Raw genomic sequence first — 19,223 nt, forward strand, 5'->3', positions numbered from 1 at the left:
TGAATTGAGTTGCCAAGTAAATAAACATCCTACACAAAGTACTTCATAGAGGAACGTCACCCGGGGTTGCTATGGTGAACGTGGAGGAATGTCGCCCAACCTTTAAGGGTTAAACTATCAATTTATATCAAAACTAATAGTCCAACCTTTTAAAGAGCAGCAATCTCAAAATTTACAAACACAGGTAAATTGAAAGAACATAAGATAAACTTCTCAACAGTTATGAAACTCACATCAAAGTCCTTCGCATTAATTATGACACAAAAATTAATAGGTTTCTCACCTGTCTTTATCCCTTCTGTCACGATCATCATCTTGTTCTCTGTCAAGGTATTCCTTGTAACCTTGGTCCACTTCACGCTCGTGTTCTTTCATCAACTCAATGCGCTCCTTCTTGGGGATACGGAAAAACTCCTTAAGATTTTTCCAAGCATCTAACAACTTAAGAGCAAGGGCAACCATCGTCCTATGAAGTTCTAGCATTTCTTGAGCTTCTTTCTCTTTACTTTGGTCAACCACTGCTTCATCGTCTTCTCCTGGCTCAACAGCAGATCGTTTCCCTTCTTCCTTCCCCCTTATAGTGGGGTGTTCTTTCCCATCACTTTGACTTGAGTCACTACTTTCTTCTTCTGCCATGGTACCTTCTACCATTTTTTTAGCACTCAGAGCTGGTTGTTCAACTTCTGAGTCTAAACTGCTGTCATCTGCACTTGATCCCTCTACACAATTTGATATTGCTTTGGTGTCCATTTCTAAGTCTGACTCTTCACTGGTATCACTGTGTGGGAGAAAAAAAATTGTATAAATTGTATACATACTGTACATGCATGGGTGCACACACACATATACAGGTCACCCTTGTTAATGTTAGTTTTGAAAAACAAACTTGCACATACAGAATGATGTTTACTGGTAATTTTTACTACCCCAAATTTAGTTTATATTTGGCTATGGTTTGCAGAACAGGTGTGGATCTGAATCACTTCTTTTGTTCCTCCTGTGTGTAGTGCACCGTTAAAAAAATATCTTGTGTATGGTACCAAAATAAAGCTGGAGCACTGTCCACACCTCTACCTTGTACTGTATTGTCTGGTATTTCCATAATTACTAGTATTGTTATTAGCAAAATGATGTCCTGTAGTTAAAATTCCATTACATCTGAGAATACATCTATTATTATTATATATATAAAACAAAGAAGTCTGACTGTTTTTCTGTGTGTCCGCACGAGAATCTTGGAACTACTTTACCGATCTGTAGTGCTGATGGATGGTGTTATATGTAGTGATGATGGGTGGTGTTATATGTAGTGATGATGGATGGTGTTATATGTAGTGATGATGGGTGGTGTTATATGTAGTGATGATGGATGGTGTTATATGTAGTGATGATGGGTGGTGTTATATGTAGTAATGATGGGTGGTGTTATATGTAGTGATGATGGATGGTGTTTATATGTAGTGATGATGGATGGTGTTATATGTAATGATGATGGGTGGTGTTATATGTAGTGATGATGGATGGTGTTATATGTAGTGATGATGGATGATGTTATATATAGTGATGATAGGTGGTGTTTTATGTAGTGATGATGGATGATGTTATATGTAGTGATGATGGATGGTGTTATATGTAGTGATGATGGATGATGTTATATGTAGTGATGATTGATGTTGTTATATGCAGTGATGATGGATGTTGTTATATGTAGTGATGATGGATGGTGTTATATGTAGTGATGATGGATGATGTTATATGTAGTGATGATGGATGATGTTATATGTAGTGATGATGGATGGTGTTATATGTAGTGATGATGGATGGTGTTATATGTGATGATGATGTTATATGGTGATGATGGATGTTATATGTAGTGATGATGGATGGTGTTATATGTAGTGATGATGGATGGTGTTATATGTAGTGATGATGGATGGTGTTATATGTAGTGATGATGGGTGGTGTTATATGTAGTGATGATGGATGGTGTTATATGTAGTGATGATGGATGATGTTATATATAGAATATGAAAAGTATCCCTCTGTTGTCATTGGCAATATGGATAAGAAATGTGAATACTACGGTGCAAAGAAGTACTTAGGAGAATCTGCTGGACTGTGCTGCTCTCATGGGAAAGTACGACTGCCAAATTTGGAAAAACCACCACAACCATTGAAGACTCTCATGCTGGGAACAACACCAGAGTCAAAACACTTCTTGGAAAATATACGGAAGTACAATTCATGCTTCCAGATGACATCCTTTGGAGCTACCAGAGTAGTTCGTGAGCACGGATACATGCCCACATTCAAAGTCCAGGGTCAAGTCTATCACAAAGCAGGATCCCTCTTACCACTGGAAGATGAGCAGGCAAAGTTCCTCCAAATCTACTTCATGGGAGATCATGAAAAGCAGACTACTATCAGGTGTGGCAACATTCAAGGTTTCAGACATGACATTGTCCTATTTATCTAAGAAATGCTGCATGAGCGCAACATGTATGTACAGTCATTTAAAAATGCCCTGGAAAACATGCCTTCTGACTAGTACAAATTCAGGATCAAAGCGAAAGAGCGTGATTCCGCTAGTTGTATATAAATTTAAATAAAACAGTAAAATCTAACAAACAAAAACAGGATAAATATTCTACCCACACGTGTTACAGAAATTGATGTAACATAATGTTGAATAAACTTATTAACAATAAAATGGTTTGGAGGGAAGAAACTATATAGTAGTGTATACTGGTTTTTGGTCACAGAACAAAGAAGAAAAGTGTCACAGTAGAAGTTATATTGGATGTGGTAAAGAGATTTGAAGAAGGACATTAAGTTGTGGACATAGCAAGTGCTGTCAGTTTGCAGCCTACAACTGTACGAACAATTTGTAAAAATGCAGAAAATATAAAATCATGTGCTAAAAGTGTTACTCCATTATTGTATCTTGAACTTTGTAATTACTACATTGAATCGGGGGTGCTTGAGGACATTCTTGCTGTTTATCCCAAATTTGCTGCTAGCCCACACTGATTAGTCTTCAATTAGAATATGACTCCAATGTATGTGAACCAATGACCTATATACAGTAAACTGCTAATGAACATGATGTATTTCTTTCTTTGTGTATGAACCTCTGTCCTGCATGGCAGTGAACAGTGACATTACCTACATGAATCTGACCTCTATACATATACTATAGCTGTTAATGAATATAATGTATTTCTTTGTGTATGAACCTCCTGTGTGGCAGTGAGAAGTGATACCACCCTCAGTGTCAAGACCTGACTGAATTACTCAGAATAGGCAAACTGTACTACAAGCTTTGCCAATAAATTTGTTAAACTAAATTAAAACTCTATTATCTGCTGCAAAGTTAACTCATAACAGAAGTGACATTATGGAAAATATGGAAAGAACGCTGAACATTTGGATCGAGGATCACCATCAACAAAACTTTCCATATTCGTTGCTTTCCATATACTAGGCAAAAGCTCTAGTTTATTTGAAACTTTAAAACAAGAAGGTGATAGTGCTGAAAGTGAAACATTTGTGGCAAGTCATGAGAAAATTTTGACCAGAAATGTACCCAAGGAACATAACCCCTATTTATATCATTGTGTTTATGGTATAATCATTTTCACTTAATGTCGTTTCACTTAAAGTCGTAGTTTTCAGGAACCTAAAAAAGACGTTAAAGGGGGAATTGGTGCATTTTCATCTTGTTAGTAGTTTATTAATGTTTTTAATGCATTAAGTAGTAAATTATGTAATTGGATACCATTTTTCATTAGTTGGGTAGGTTTTTGTTGGTTTTTGTTCATCAACTGATTTCATGTTTTGGGGGATATAGTCCTGAGGTTTTCTTGTCGTTGGGGAACTGAAGCCCATTTTCCCGATTTGTTCGTTATTCAAGATGTGAAAATTCACTTAACGAACAGTTTTCCAGGAACCTAACCCATTTGTTAAGCGAGGGATACCTATACTAAAAATATGAGCTGTAAGAAGTGGCACAGTGTTAGATGATCACTGTGGCATGATATTACACCCCAGGTCACTTGTACAGGAAAAATTTTGGATATGGCTGAGAAAGTAACCTCTCTTTTACTATGGATACCCATTTTCATTTATAATGGTCATCATTAGGAACACAACCAAATTAATGAGGGCAACCTTTATTGGTGGTTAATTATGTCAAGGAAACCATTGGCCTAAGAGACAAAAATGGAGGTTGTACAGGGAAAACTTGGTTAATTTTCTCTAACTGCACTTGGGTACTGTTTTCTCCAATTGCCCCTTGCGATCTTTTATAATGTTGAATTCTAAATTGTGCATTATTATAATACCTGTACACAATACTAAAGAAATTCATGTTCAGGCAGCATTCCAACATGACATTAGTGATATGGGATATGAAATCCAAAGATAAATTGTTAGCATACTAATAGTTACAATTCTAGAATTTTAGATATGGAAATGACAAATTATTCCACATTCCCTCCCTCTAGCTGCTCTTTAAGTTTTTCTTCACAACAGCGACAGTACTACGCATACTAACATAACATGTTAGTTTTAACATCTTTTGAAATATAAAATATAAATTTTTTTTTAGTTCATATTCAGGAAAGGTCATTTCAAGTCTGTGTTTTCTTGGCCAATACATCATTTTAATATTATTTCTATACGCGAGTCTGTCCTTTTATCAAAATCTTCTAATTTTAGCATTTTACATGCATGCATGCACACACACACAAACACAATTTTGATTCTAACCTTGCTTTTTTGTTGACTTCAGAATCTGAAGACAAAGAAGCTGCCCCAAGATGTTCTAACTTTGGTGGTGGGGGAGGAGGTGGTGACTGTGTGGAGGATGTATCAAATGCCTGGATACTCCAGCGCTCTACTAGTGCCAGTACCCGGCTGTCTGTTAGCTGCGTCTTATTAGTTATAGGTAGACATTCCAATGTTTTCAGAATCTAAAAAGTGGGGGAAATAAAAGTTACCATTAGCTCTATTTTGTATAGAAAAATAATTATGGATTGAATTTGCTTCTATAATCAATACAGTGCTTCTTCCTACATTTCTGTCAATAAACATGCTATAAATAATTATAGATTATGAATAGACTAATAACAAAGATTTTAACTTCTTTCATTCAAATTATAGTCATATGTGAAGGATGTTTTCTGATGTGGAGTGATATTTCTACACCTGTTTCTATGTCTCTTCATATTACACTACAAACAAAAGAAGCTAGGGTGTTAACTTTCACATACAGCTTAAGGCTATTAAAATTATTATGTTTAGCTGCACATTATATCCATCTATCCACTACATCTCTTTTTAATAGTATAGTATACAGATTAAGTGCATAGGTCTTTGTCATTCACTATGCTGGTCTACATGCACCAAAAGAGGGAATTTCCTTCATTTCCCAACAAGGGATTCTGTTCGTAAATTGAACAATGGCATGATATCAAATTACCAACCTCAATTTTCAAAGAAGTATGTTCAAGAGAGAATCCCAAGTCTGCCATCCATGACCAGAGAACCTTCAGACCATGATAATCAAGGAACAGTCTTCGACAGGCTGGTTCACCAGTCTGAAGCAAATCTAATAGCATGACGCGTGAATCGAAATCCTCAGCACGAACCATTAATCGAGACAGATTGAGTGTGTCCTGGCGGTTCCTTAACTTGTGAGAATTAAGCTTTTCTATCTCATCTTCGAGCTGAAATGAAGAAACATTTGGTAACATGAAGGAAAATGTTTACATAAAAAACAAAACATCTAATTTAATCCTATCTATAATTGCACACATCTACAACACCTGCCAATATCTAGACTCAGCCACTGGTTTCTTTTTACATCAACTTAAAATAATAAATAAATAAATAAATACATAAATAAATAAATAAATAAATAAAAATGCATCAATAATCAAAACATCATGAAGGTAGGTTGAGCGATTACAAAGAAGCCCGGGTCATTTGGATCACTACTGGGTCAAATGGATTTAGTTTTCTGTACACCATATCCAAGTTACTACCTCCCTCAAAATTTCTTTACTACTGGTCAAAAGGTTTCAGATACAGGTATATGCTTTGGATTAATTTTACCTACAAGATGATGCAACAAAGTACAGTAATAATTAATCAATTGACAGTAGCAGTAATAGTAATACCACAACTTCTGATAATAATGATACCTTCAATTATTGTACTCACATCAATATCCTCAAAGTATGATCTTCTCTCCTCTCTCTTCCTTCTGTCTCTCTCTTCCTTCCTCCTTTCTTCATCCTTTTCTTCCTTAGTCTTCTCCTCTGGAGACTCACCCAACCAGCCACGGCAGACTGGAGTACCACAGTAACATTTTTGTGGTTCCCTCCTACAGTTGGGTACAGAGGACTTGTTTTGGCATGAAAATATTTTTTGAAATAACTTGCTAAAAGCATTTCAGTTTAATGTCAAGATCAAGGGATAAAACTGTTCATGAAGGACTTCTAGAAAAACACTAATCAGGTGAGCTGGCTTATCTAAAGTAAATTTAAAGAGGTAAAAACACTTTCTCTAAACTTTATAGTCTTGTTTGTAATTTAAATGAACAACACTGGAAAAATTCAGGATCATGTGATAAGATATAAAGCTGACAATAACCTCAACATTTGTCTGAATTACTTTAGGGCAACATGCACAGTAGGAATTTTTCAAGATTAATCTTAGTAAAAATATTAAAAAGGGAAATTAAAAATCACTAACAGAAAGAAACCGAAAAATTACAAAGCAAAAGGGTTTCAAAAGGAGTGAACTGTGAGAATGAATATAATGAGGGAAAAATATATAACACAGTTTTCATACCCATATCTCTCCAAGCGGTAATCAAAGCTGATCTCTTCATTGGCTTCGATATACTTTTTTGAGAAAAACCCAATTCGTAACTCCCCATTTACAGTCCACTGTAGAGAAATAGGAAAAATCTTTAAGGACAATAACATTATTTACCTATTGCACACATTCTATTTTCAACTATACACTGCATAGTATGTGTACCGGGCAAAGAATATTAAGGATATTATACCATTACTTTATAAGGCAGAGATAAATTAAGCTCAACTAAATCCATTCATCCTCCATTCACACAAAATGAGACAAAATACTTTTAAACAACTCCCAGCAAATTTTAGATGATTTTGGTAAATTCTCAGCAAAGGAGCACAATATGGCCAAAAAGCCACAAAACTCCCATGACTCAGAGCTGAATGGTTTCACCCAGCGTATATCCTGAATGGTATTTTCATTTAACCCAACATGTGCCCTTTGTGGTGTACTTAATCATTCTAGTATAACTCCTCCTTGGTATATTTAATGAACCCATAAAAAATTTGTCTGGTATAATCACCCCAATTTAACTCATGTGGGATGTATTTAATTACCCAGCATAATTCCAATTGTGATACAAGTATATCCTGTACACTAAGGTCCCATTGACCGATACCTCGCGACAGTTTCACTGACTACCCCATTGATCCCACTTTGTGTGTTACGTGTGCTATGCAATCATGCCTAAACGCACCTAGCATTTTTAAGTAGAATGTGTTTTGTCATTAATGGGGATAGAGTACCGTGGTATAATCAGGTTTGATATACTGTACTGTAGGCCTTACGAGAGCTAACAGGTACAAGAGATGTTCATGTGTCAAAGTGCTGGATGTTGCCACTTCACCAGTTTGTTTTTATTTACAGTGCATGTATTCATTATTATGTTCCTGTGTGATCAGCCTATTATGGTGTATGTTTCATCATAAATATAACATAGTATTAAATAACAGAACAAAATATGATACAGTGGTGAAGGTTGGGACCAGCCATGCCACATTTGCCAGATTGTTTTTATTTCATCACATTCTCGTATGATCAGCCTCTTATGGCTCATGTTTCTTCACAAATAATAGAATATATTAAATAGAAAAAGTACAATACAGTATATAGCTCCTCCCCAACTTACGACGGGGTTAGGGACCCAAATTCAGGTCGTAAGTCGAAATGGTCTAAGTCGAAAATGCTTAAATAATACATAGAAAATCGAAAACGGGTGTTTCTTTTTCTTCTCAGCACCACAAAACTCTCGATTTTAAGCTTGCCAGCCATTTTAAAGTAAATTACAAACAAAAATTTTGTCTGTGTACTGACGTTGGGACTCGAAAATACGTAAAATTTTGGTATGACTGAAGCAGGTCGTAAGTGCGGGTGGTCGTAAGTCGGGGAAGAGCTGCATAACTTGTAATTTGACTTCAAAATTACAAGCTGTATAAGACGGTAATTTCTTCCCTGATCACTCTTCCCCCCGCTGAATGCCATCAAGGCCAACTTTCAACCTCAACATTACTGACTTATTATTATTATTATATTCTACAATGATCAAGCCTCAAATGACACACGAATTTACTGCTGGGTTTCACTTTCTTTTTTCCCCATGAATTCAATTTTGAGCTAAGGGCATCCACACATCCATTACAACAGTGGTAGCCAGATGGACCATACATGCATACATACATACTGTACTGTACATACATACCTTGGTTATGCATAGTCTGGGTAACCAGCAGATACAACTAACAGGCACCAAAATGAAATAATAAAAATAAAAATTCCTCCAAAATCAGCTAGAATCGTAAGTTTGAATACAGCACGCAATGGGGATGAACTGCAAAAGAAAGTCTCTCTCTCTCTCTCTCTAGGATATTTTGCATTAAGTCTTACAAACCAACTCCTAATTACATAGTTTCCTCAAGCCGGCTTACCATCGCCTGTAGTTTTTTCAATACCACATCTCCATAATCCAAACCTGCAATGTATTTGTTTTCTACCCATTTGATTCCTTCTCTTATTGCCAATTGTTTCTTTCATTACGAACAGTGGAGACAAAACATTACCCTGTAAGACACCACTCTCCACGGTGAATTCAGAGGAGAGTTGGCCATCCACATTTACACGGCACCTGCTGCCATTACATATTGCTTCTGTCATCTGAACATACTAGTCTGGTAGTCCATAATATCGTAGTACCTTCCATACCATTGATCGATATATACTGTCACATACCTTTTTGAAATCAACAAAAGCCATAATCAGTGAGTGGTCTTCTAAATTCCATACTGTGCTGTATTGTATTAAGTAACGTAACACAAACATCCGATCACTCCAACCTCTTGCTCTTTTAAGCCCTGCTTGTTCGTCTCTTAAGCACATAAACAGTAGGCGAAACCTAATAACTTTCTTTGAGTTGACGATGCTGGAGTTGGTAAGGAACCCAATGATCATTTCTGAATGCCACAGTAACATGATGGTGCAGTTTAAGTAAAAGTGGAGTCGCTGTAAGGCAAAAAACACTAACACCAAGCTGGTTTAGACAAAACAAATGACTGGTAACAAATTAAGATATTCTTTGTCTGGTTAAAATAGGCAGAGTTTAGAGGTTTCTGAAGTTTGGAGACATGAAAATCAATTCACTACCTGCACTCTAATACTGTACGTATTTATACAAAGGTAGTATAAAAAATGCTTACCATAAATTTCAGTTTAGTGTAATATAGGCTTATCAAGAAATAAATACACAGTACTGTACTGTAGTCAAAATAATTCTGAATTCATTAAGTTTCAACTAAAACACAGGAAAATCTAAATTTGCATCACATACCTTCTGAGTCTCTGCATTAGGATCACATGAATGGTTGATGAACCTTGATATGTTGCCTTTTCGAGTTGCATCTATGAGTTGGTCAGACTTGAGAGCCATGAAGTAGAAATGAGCATTGTGATCACGTGCATATTCCTTTCTGCGTCTCTTGAATTCCCGTGTGTCAAACACTTCCCCAACATATTCCATGATGAAACTTCCCCTGAAGGAAGAGAAGAAACAGTTGTATTAAAGACACTTTGTAATTGATTAATCATAATCAAATAAAATCATCATATGTTCAAGTGAGGAAGGTGCTTTTTAGGGCATGTGCCATGATCCTCAGTGTTAATAGCATCAACAATACAGGTACTGTAAAGATAAATCAAGTAATTAAGACTTGGGTACGGCAAAGACCACTGGTTGAAACTACCGAGTAGTTCAATCTTCACCCATGTTAATTAGAGATGGTAAGAAGGGAAAACATTATTGTTGATAGAGATGGTAAGAAAGGAAAAACATTTTTATTAATTCCAATACACTAAAAACTTTATCAGTTAAGAACCTAATATTTTGCATTAATGGAGCCTAATGTTACAGAAAGATGCGACACGATCCTGACAGTTACCAGGCATCACTTAGTCACGCCATGGCACTCACTGTGTTTGTGTTTGTTGTGTTTGTGGGTTGTGTTTGTGTTGTTCGTCAGTGGTGGGTAACAGTTTTCACTCAGTCATGCCACGGAGCTCGCAACAAACACAAACACAACCAACAAATGCACTGAGTGCCTTGGAGTGACTGAGTGAAAACTGTTAAAATACCACTGACGGGTTATGTGATAGATCACGTGACACCTGATAACTCCAAGGATCATGACACATCTTTCTGTAACATAAGGCTACATTTACGCAAAATATTAGGTTGCTAGCCCATACCAAAAATGGTGTACGGGAATTATTTAGGTCCCCGGAACTCTCCAATAGCCGGAATGAGTTTCCGAGGATGAATATCACTCATATTTTCCTAAAAAAAATATTCCAGAATATTTCTCCAGACTTTTCTGTTTCAGGCCTGGGAACAAATTTTGAGGATGAAATAATGCGTAATTTACGTAAAAATTTCCGAGGAAATCTCTCTAAACCTTTCTTCTCCAGGACTGAGGACAAAGGTTCTGGGAGTTCCAAAAGATTGCATCATGCTCTACAGCACCCCCACATGCTAGGTGTGTGGGATGGCTAGATACTGTACTTGGGTAACTTGAAGGCTTAATTCATATTCTGCTGCCATTGTAGAAGATTGCCCTCTTGCTAGCTGCTTTGTTTGCATACAATTTGTGTTGTGCTACTGTACATTACTGTACCAGGACACAATCAGCCAAGAAGTGTAAAAGCAGTGCTAAGTCGTAAACAGTGATTACAGTGTACATATACTGTAAATTTACCTTCAGTAAGTGTAAGTACTGTACATATGGTACTGTACATAGAAGAGTGGCCAGTGTTTGCATACTGTAGCCTAGTGCATAGTGTTTGTGTGTACAAGTATCCTTTGCTATACAAACGTTCAAGATACGAACATTCGAAATATGAATCTTCGCTTATACGAATTTCCTAAATTGACACTACTATTTGAAGATGAGAAAGCTTCCCCTGCTTTCATGAATTTGGGTCTTGGCAAAAATTCAAATCACGTGCCCCAGGAGTCAGCTGGGGCGGCCATCTTGGGTTGAGATGTGCAGATACGTACTCTCGCTCACTGATCATACCCCCTCTCTTACGCATCTCCCACAAACCAGCGTCCTCGCTTCTGCCACTCGTTGTGTGTTAGAAGTGATCTCTCTTTATCTGTGTGTATTTGTGCCATCATTTCATTATGGCATCCAAGCGTTCTGCTGTATCTTTGGCTACCAATACTACATCGATGAAAATACAAAAGGCTACTTGCCTTAATACGAAGTGCACACGAATCAGAGTAATAGACCTGTAATTACAGTACTAGTTTGATATCCGGGTAGTGACTGCCAGAGACGTGCTATATTTTAATGGAGTATGGCAAATATTAAGTGAAATACAGTGATCCCTCGGTTAACGAACGGTTCGATTAACGAAATTTCGGTTAACGAATTAGTTCCCATAAGGATTTTCAGTTTGATTAATGAGAAAAACTTTGATTAACGAAACCCTCACAACAAACACATTTTGTTGTGCGCATCAGCAGATCAGCTGATCGGCTTGTCCGCCAATACAGTAATTGGTTCTATGTTTACATTCTTTTCCAGTGAAGTAAATATCAAGAAAGTAGGTCTCTTGAATATTTCTACAGTTTTTATATTAAAATTATTGGTCATTCTGAAATTTAGTTTACATATTGATAATATTAACAGTACAGGGAACAGTTTTTGTGCACCCATCAGCTGATTGAATCACCCAACAACACTTCTCAGTTTAACTTTGTTTACAGTGGAGTGAACATCGATTTTGTTGGTCTCTTGAATATTTTTGCATTTTTACATTAAATTTATTGGTCATTCTGAAATTTAGTTAACATATTGATAATATACAGTGCAGAAATTATTATGGAACATGAAGAAGGCATTTGAACCAATGCACTCTGTAAAGAATATGGAGTCATCATCGACTGCCTCTACAATCAGCTGTTTGATATGTAAACAAAGCTGCCGGAAATACGACATAAACACCTCAAAGTAAGTTAAAATACAGTAAAAGTCCAAAAATGCGGATGCCAGAAATCAGGACCACCCAAGAATCCGGACTTTTCGAAAACTTTTTTTTTTTTTTTAGCTGGCTTTTGTGTATGTGCGCATGCGTGAGCGCCACAGCTGCACAGCGACAACAAGCGACCACGCAGTCACCACTTTAAAACGAGCAATCAAACTGTGACAACATATGTAATTTTGAGTCCTACTCTTTCCATTTACAGAGCCCATAATAATGGCTCCTAAAGTAGATAAACTTTGTTGTGTGAAGAGAAAGAAGAACACATTGAAATTGAGTGAAAAATTTTTAAATAATTAAAATAGAACGTGGTGTGAGCAATACTGTTCTAATGGAAACATACAACATTGGAAAGTCTACAATTTATGATATAAAAAAGGTAAAGAATAAAATTCTAGAATTCACAGCTTTTTCTTTAAAACTGCTCGTTTTGAGAAATGAAGCATGCAATATTTGCTAATGAATAAACTATCAAAATGTATCTGTTCATCTCTTCTTTATTCCTCTTTAAATTTGAATTTTAAAAGTACTGCCTGAGAATCCGGAAAACCCGGACCGACCCAATCCCCGAGCAGTCCGGATTTTTGGACTTCTACTGTACAGTATTCTATTGTTTTTTATTTATTATTGTACAGTATACTGTACAGTACAGTACTGTATTTAGTTTATATTTCATGCTTTTTTTAATTCTATTATTGGTATACAGTACTTTATATGTACTTTTTCTGTGCGTTGGAACCAATTACCCAATATCCCATTGAAATAATAGATTCGGTTAACGAACGACTCTGAGGAATGAATTGTGTTTGTTAACCGAGGGACCACTGTACTAATTTTCCTACCCATAAAGTGAGACCCATTGGTCTTTGTATTTTGTACAAGTGCTAATGTAATGTTACCAAGCACTGACTGAACTTTAATTGTAATTTCTATAATTTGTGACTGATGGTTCAAGATGTCAATGTACTGTACTCGTATTTTCTTTTAATATATAAGCGTAATCTGTGTATCACCCTTTATTCCTTCTCATATTATTTGTCATGAAATATAACTGAAAATTCATGCACCTTGACCTCTGTGCCACCTACCAAGTTAAGTCAGAGGTTTTCTTGTTGGTGTTATATTATATTCTGATTAAAAATCTGGGTGGTGGCAGCATATAATTACTAACTAATGAAAAGATGGTGTACTAGTGTAAAATAAAATAGGTTTCCCAGATACTCCCACAGAACAAAATAAATGTACATAAATTGAACTAATGATAAAGTGAGGTGGAATTAATAATAATTAAAAATTTGCATCTTACAACTAAATAAATCTGCCCCTTACAGTGAGCCTAGTTTGCCCTCTTTTAAAATAGTGTACCAAAGATATACAGCATTTCATTAATATTTATCATATGTTAGGTAGTAAATTACAGTAGTTGTGTACTATTTATCATTAGTTAGGTAGGTTTTTTGTTGTTTGTGAACCAATTTTGGTTTTTGGGGAATGATATTGGGATACTTTAGTCATTGGGGAACTGAATTACATTGCCCATATGTTCTTATATTCATTATACAAAAATTCATTTAATGAATGGTTTTTCAGGAACCTAACCCATTTGTATATCGAGGGATACCTGTACTGTAGTATATATTGCACGTGTACAATGCCAAAAGCCAAAAAAAAAAAGTGACACCAAGGGATCGAGGAGAGGCCTAACGAAAAGACTGCTCATAAAGGAAAATTTAGTTATTCTGAAGAAACTGGAAGAGAAATGTACCTGGAGGAGTATGGAGTGGGCACGTCAACCGTCAATGAAGTGATATACAGTACAAAGGAAAGCTGAGGAGGCATGAACAGAAAGCTATGCCAGGCAAAGGTGGGGAAGGTAGCCTAATCCATATTCGTATATGAAAAAGTTGATGCTGCGGTGTATGACTGGTACAGCAACGAGCCATTGGTGTTCTTGTTCATAGCATTGAGCTCAGTGATGCCACACAGCGATTTACAACCTTACCGGAAATGCCTGACTTCTGTGGGAACTTTGGATGGCTCTATATATTCAACAGGAGGCACTGGATAAGCAACAGGCGAGTGACTGGCTAGTGCTAGTGCTGATGTGGCAAGTGTCCAGCCATTCAGAAACGAACTGCAACATATCATACATGACAATGACATACAAAAGTATGAAATCTACAATGCAGATGAGACAGGTCTTTATTGGAAGTCCCTGCCTAATAACACTGTTGCATCATGGTGGGAGCGCAGCACACCTTGGACTCAAGGCAAGCAAGCAATGTGTGTCAGTGTTCTTGTGTGCTAATGCTGCTGATATGCACAAAATCACACCTATGGTGACAGCAATACCCAGAAGCCTAGAATGGTGCACAATTCTATGAATAATTTTCCTGTGTCCTGGCATGGTAACAAAAAGACTGGGTTTACCCAGGAAATATTTGAAGGATGGTTTCCACCACACTTTTGTCAATGCTGTCAGACTGTTCCAGATGACAGTCCATGGCATTCCCAGTTAAGAGGTCAAGGCCTTGTTCATCTTTGACAATGCACCTGCCCACCCTCAGAAAGACTTAATAGTTAATTTTTTGCCACCCAACACCACATCACTCATACGGCCTATGGACCAAGGTGGGAGGAAGACACTTGGGGGGACCAGGATACTGATGAACATCACTAACTTCTTCAGCAGGTGGGTAGGAAAAAAAGTTATATCAATATGCTGCTTTTCAGGACTGATTTTTGCACAGGAGTGACCATAAAATTAAGCACTTCTGTATAACAAAACTTTTACCACAGCAGTACAATTCCCCCTCCCCTCATTACAATACAATAATGTACAGACACTCCCCGGTTTATGGGAAAGTTCCGTTCCTGGACCCATCTGTGAGCCGAATTTTCTGTAAACCGAAAATGACCCTTCCATGAAGTAAATACGTACTGAAACACAGATGGCGTCTCACAAGGGGAAGCGCTATGCCACCTTATGCATAATCCTCCGCAAATAGTGTTTCTATGTCGCACTACTGTAGTTACCTTCCGTAATAACAGAAACTCTTAAGCAGCCTCGAATTTCTGTAAACCAAGTGTTCTGTAACCCAAGGAGTGTCTGTATACTCAAACTACAGTATATGAAGACAAAACACATTGGAGAATGTTTTCCTGACTGCAGATTCTAAGGTAATATTAGATTGGTCATGGACTGTACACTAATGTACTGTATACAGTGAAACCAGTGGATCACATACTGTACTCAATTTGCCAAAATGTAAGCACTGCCCTTCTGTACTCCTTCAGTCAGGCACCTCATTATACCAATGGTTTTCAACAATCTATGCCAAAATGATTGCATAATTGCAAGCAGAAGCAGCATTCAATACTTCTCTAGTAATAATTTTCATTTTTAATCATGAGCAGTTCATAGCAAATGAAAATATCCATTCATAATAACAAATGCATTAACTGTGTCTGAAGATATGTTCATAATACTGAGTATTTACTCATTAAATATTTGATTTAAATTACTGACACAGGTACTGTTCAGTATATCTACTACAAATACAGTAGTGTGTGCCAATTTCCACTGGAGAGCCACACCATTTTCCTGTTTGATATTGTTTACTGTTTTGTCAGGCAACATGATAAAAAAAAATTAATAAAATTGAGTGTTGAGTACTGTCCACTGTTAAAAGTGAATGCCAAATAAAAGGATCAAATAAAATAAAAGAAAAACTAACATCATACATGCACTGAGCAGTTCATATCCTAAACAGCAACACCCAAAACTTAGGCTGCCTCCATCAATTACAGACACATTACATTGACTATTAGTGTTGTGCATTCTGAGCTGTGGTGTGTACTGCAACATTAAGAAGAAAGGTAAGCACCGTTTGCCTTTTAAATGATGATTAAAAAGATTTTCCTGGTAGATTATATTTGATGAAAAACCACATTAATATAACCCAAGTGAATTTAGTTTAAACTTTTAGCAGAAACTTCCTAGACAGGGGTTTGTAACTGTCAGTTATGCAGACTTACACTTGTACAGCTGCCCACAGCTATAGCGAGGAGAACAGTTGCCAACAACTGCTCTCCCCACGTTACCGATAAATTCATAAAGTGATTCCATTAGTGCCACATGTTTGGAAAGGCCACCGAGGAGTGGAAAGCTATACCTGTGGGCAACTGTATCTGTACAGTACAGTAAAGGTAACCAGTGTCAGATGTAGAATGAAAGCCGTTTATTTAACAAAAACTCAAGCACTTCCCCCCGTACCCTAATAAATATGATTCGGACTGACTTAATATACTGTACTATGAAACGCATTCAGATGCTGGAAAATCACCTTAATGATATTCTTTGACCATAAATAATTTTGTCGAATACATAATTTCCCCAATAGTTTTTAGAGTTGCACAGGTAAGCTAGTACAGTATTTAGGTTCAGAAGGGGATCAGTTGTCAATCATATCAAAGAGAGTAAAGACAATGTCAATTATCATCTTTACTTTTTCACTTTTAATCTATGATGCCACTGCAGGTAATTTAAGTTACTGTACGAATTACATAGCTATTACTTTCTTTTGAGTACATTACTCATCTGTCATGTTGTTGAGAAGAATATTAGTCTATATTTTGTTGATGTTTAGACCACATTCTTTGTATGTGTCAGATTCTTAGTTTAATTATTAATTCTTGAGCTATGGTGGACAACTGATCAGTGTTTACCTTCAAAATATTATCTAGCTACACCAATGAATCTGGGATATTTAGTTTAGTGATGCACAGCTGTTACTTTTTTAATACTAACAATCAAACATAGTAAGTTATTACTGAGAAACAAATCACTTGGCAAAAATAATGCAGAAGTGCAAACCTACAAAAATTAGGCAAATGTGGGCATTTGAAATGAGTCTCACTCCTTTCATGTTATTTTCATATACAGGTACAGTACTGTACAGTACTGTATATGCATCCTTCTACATTACTCAAGCAAGGAGATACGCTGTCTCTATGGAATAACCAATACTATGTGAGATTTTTATGAGAAAATTATGGCTAGTAATTCGACATAACTAAATACTGTACTGCACTGTATTTAAAATCATGAAATGCCCCACTTAAAGCTGTAATACCTCACTGAGGCAACAGCCTGACCATCACATTTACACAATATTTACTGTATTGTTGTCATTCTAGCAATAATCACAAATATATTTTCCATACAATCCCCAGTTAAGTCTTTCTACATTCTAGACATACAAATGTTTGATTCAATATAAAATACACCTGCTTACTCCAGAAAACAATTATTATAGAAGGATTCCAACAGAAATTTTAATTAAAATCTCTCAAACAGAATACTATCATCATCATTGTTTGATGGCAACATTCCAAGTTTGCATGGGTTAGCCTCGTCAGGTTCTTATGGCTGAGGTCATTTCTCACAACCTCTCCCCATGTTATTCTTGACCTACCCCTAGCTCTCTCACTTTACATATTCAAGCTCATCCATCCCACGACTCGGTTGGTCTCCATTTTCTTGACATGCCCCAGGCCATCTCTGCCTACCTCTATGCAAAACCTCACTATCACTCATTACCCAGCTACTCTAATAGCTCTAAACAGGGTTTCCTATCACTCATTGTCAAATTAAATATCCACCTCCCCAGTTTCATTTTAGTTTGCTCAAACCTATATATGTCATCCTCTTTAATTGCCCATGTTTCATTGCCACACAACAACACACTTCTTGCATCAGCTACACAGAATTTTCCTTTCAAGCAAAGAGAAGGACAACTCCCTAAACTTCTTCCAGCCTCTTCTGACTCTAGCAAATGAGTTAGATTTGGCACCATCTTCAGCACTGATCACATCACCCAGGTAGCAGAACTCAATAACATATTCCAGGGATATAAGCTTGTACATCCTGAAGTGTGTTATTTACACCACTGCACCTTTTGTGTAACAACCTTCTACAGATAATATACCTTAGAATTACTGTACTGTCAACACCCTTCTTACAGACACCACATGGCCATTTTCTACTTTACACCACAGGGATTTCACCTACACCTCTAATCATTACTTCAGTTTTCTCCACATTCACTCTTATCCCTCTGACTCTATTGCATCCTTTCATTTCTTAAATTTCTCTACTTCAAGTATCTCTTCAATGCTACTTGCGATCAACACAAAGTCATCAACATACAATAGCTCCCAGAGGAGACTAGTCCTAAATCTTAAGACAGTATGTCTAACACTATGATAAAAAGAACAGGACTCAAGACAGACCCTTGATGGACCCATACTCTCACAGAAGTTCTAGCACCATCATACACTCCCCCAACTCCAGACTTTCTCATTGACCACTGAACCACTTTAAGAGGCACCCTGTCAAATGCCTTCTTTAATTCTGCAAATACAGTGTACAGTTTTCTTCCCTTCCCTATATACAGGTACTTCTCTTGTAGTTCCCTGGCCATAAATATTGCCTCTATAGTCCCCCCTACCAAGTTGCATTTCATTTAAGTTCACTCTCTCCCTTATTAATTTCCCCATCACTTTCATGACCTCAAACAGTTTCATGCCCAATTGTCCATGTATTTCCAATGAAATGAATCTCCTGTTCCCTTGTAAATTTTATTAATCACACTCCTCAGTCAGTTGGCTGGGACAATAAATTCCATCATAACTCTATTAGTCAACTCAGTTACCATCATCAGTTGCTTTTAACATTTCTACAACAATTCATTCTTCATTTTGTCAAATGCTTTCTTCATCCATTCTATTTCAATCCTTGGGTATGGTTCCTG

General features: G+C 36.7%; 1 protein-coding gene across 8 annotated transcripts in view; it reads right to left on the reverse strand.

Annotated features, from left to right (window-relative positions):
• The window catches only part of LOC121869854 (probable histone-lysine N-methyltransferase CG1716), a 96,780-nt gene that overhangs the window by 26,710 nt on the left and 50,847 nt on the right, over positions 1-19,223 (reverse strand). For all 8 annotated transcript variants that reach the window (XM_042371709.1, XM_042371789.1, XM_042371614.1 and 5 more), the window contains 6 exons: positions 9,698-9,899; positions 6,859-6,956; positions 6,226-6,388; positions 5,487-5,729; positions 4,771-4,973; positions 284-778 (listed from right to left, as the gene is read on the reverse strand). In XM_042371709.1, the coding sequence (XP_042227643.1) occupies positions 284-778; positions 4,771-4,973; positions 5,487-5,729; positions 6,226-6,388; positions 6,859-6,956; positions 9,698-9,899 (1,404 nt within the window). The remainder of the gene's footprint in view (positions 1-283; positions 779-4,770; positions 4,974-5,486; positions 5,730-6,225; positions 6,389-6,858; positions 6,957-9,697; positions 9,900-19,223) is intronic.

Source organism: Homarus americanus, unplaced genomic scaffold (genome assembly GCF_018991925.1).
Source record: "Homarus americanus isolate GMGI-L3 unplaced genomic scaffold, GMGI_Hamer_2.0 scaffold51859, whole genome shotgun sequence".
In the NCBI taxonomy this organism is placed as follows: Eukaryota; Metazoa; Arthropoda; class Malacostraca; order Decapoda; family Nephropidae; genus Homarus; species Homarus americanus.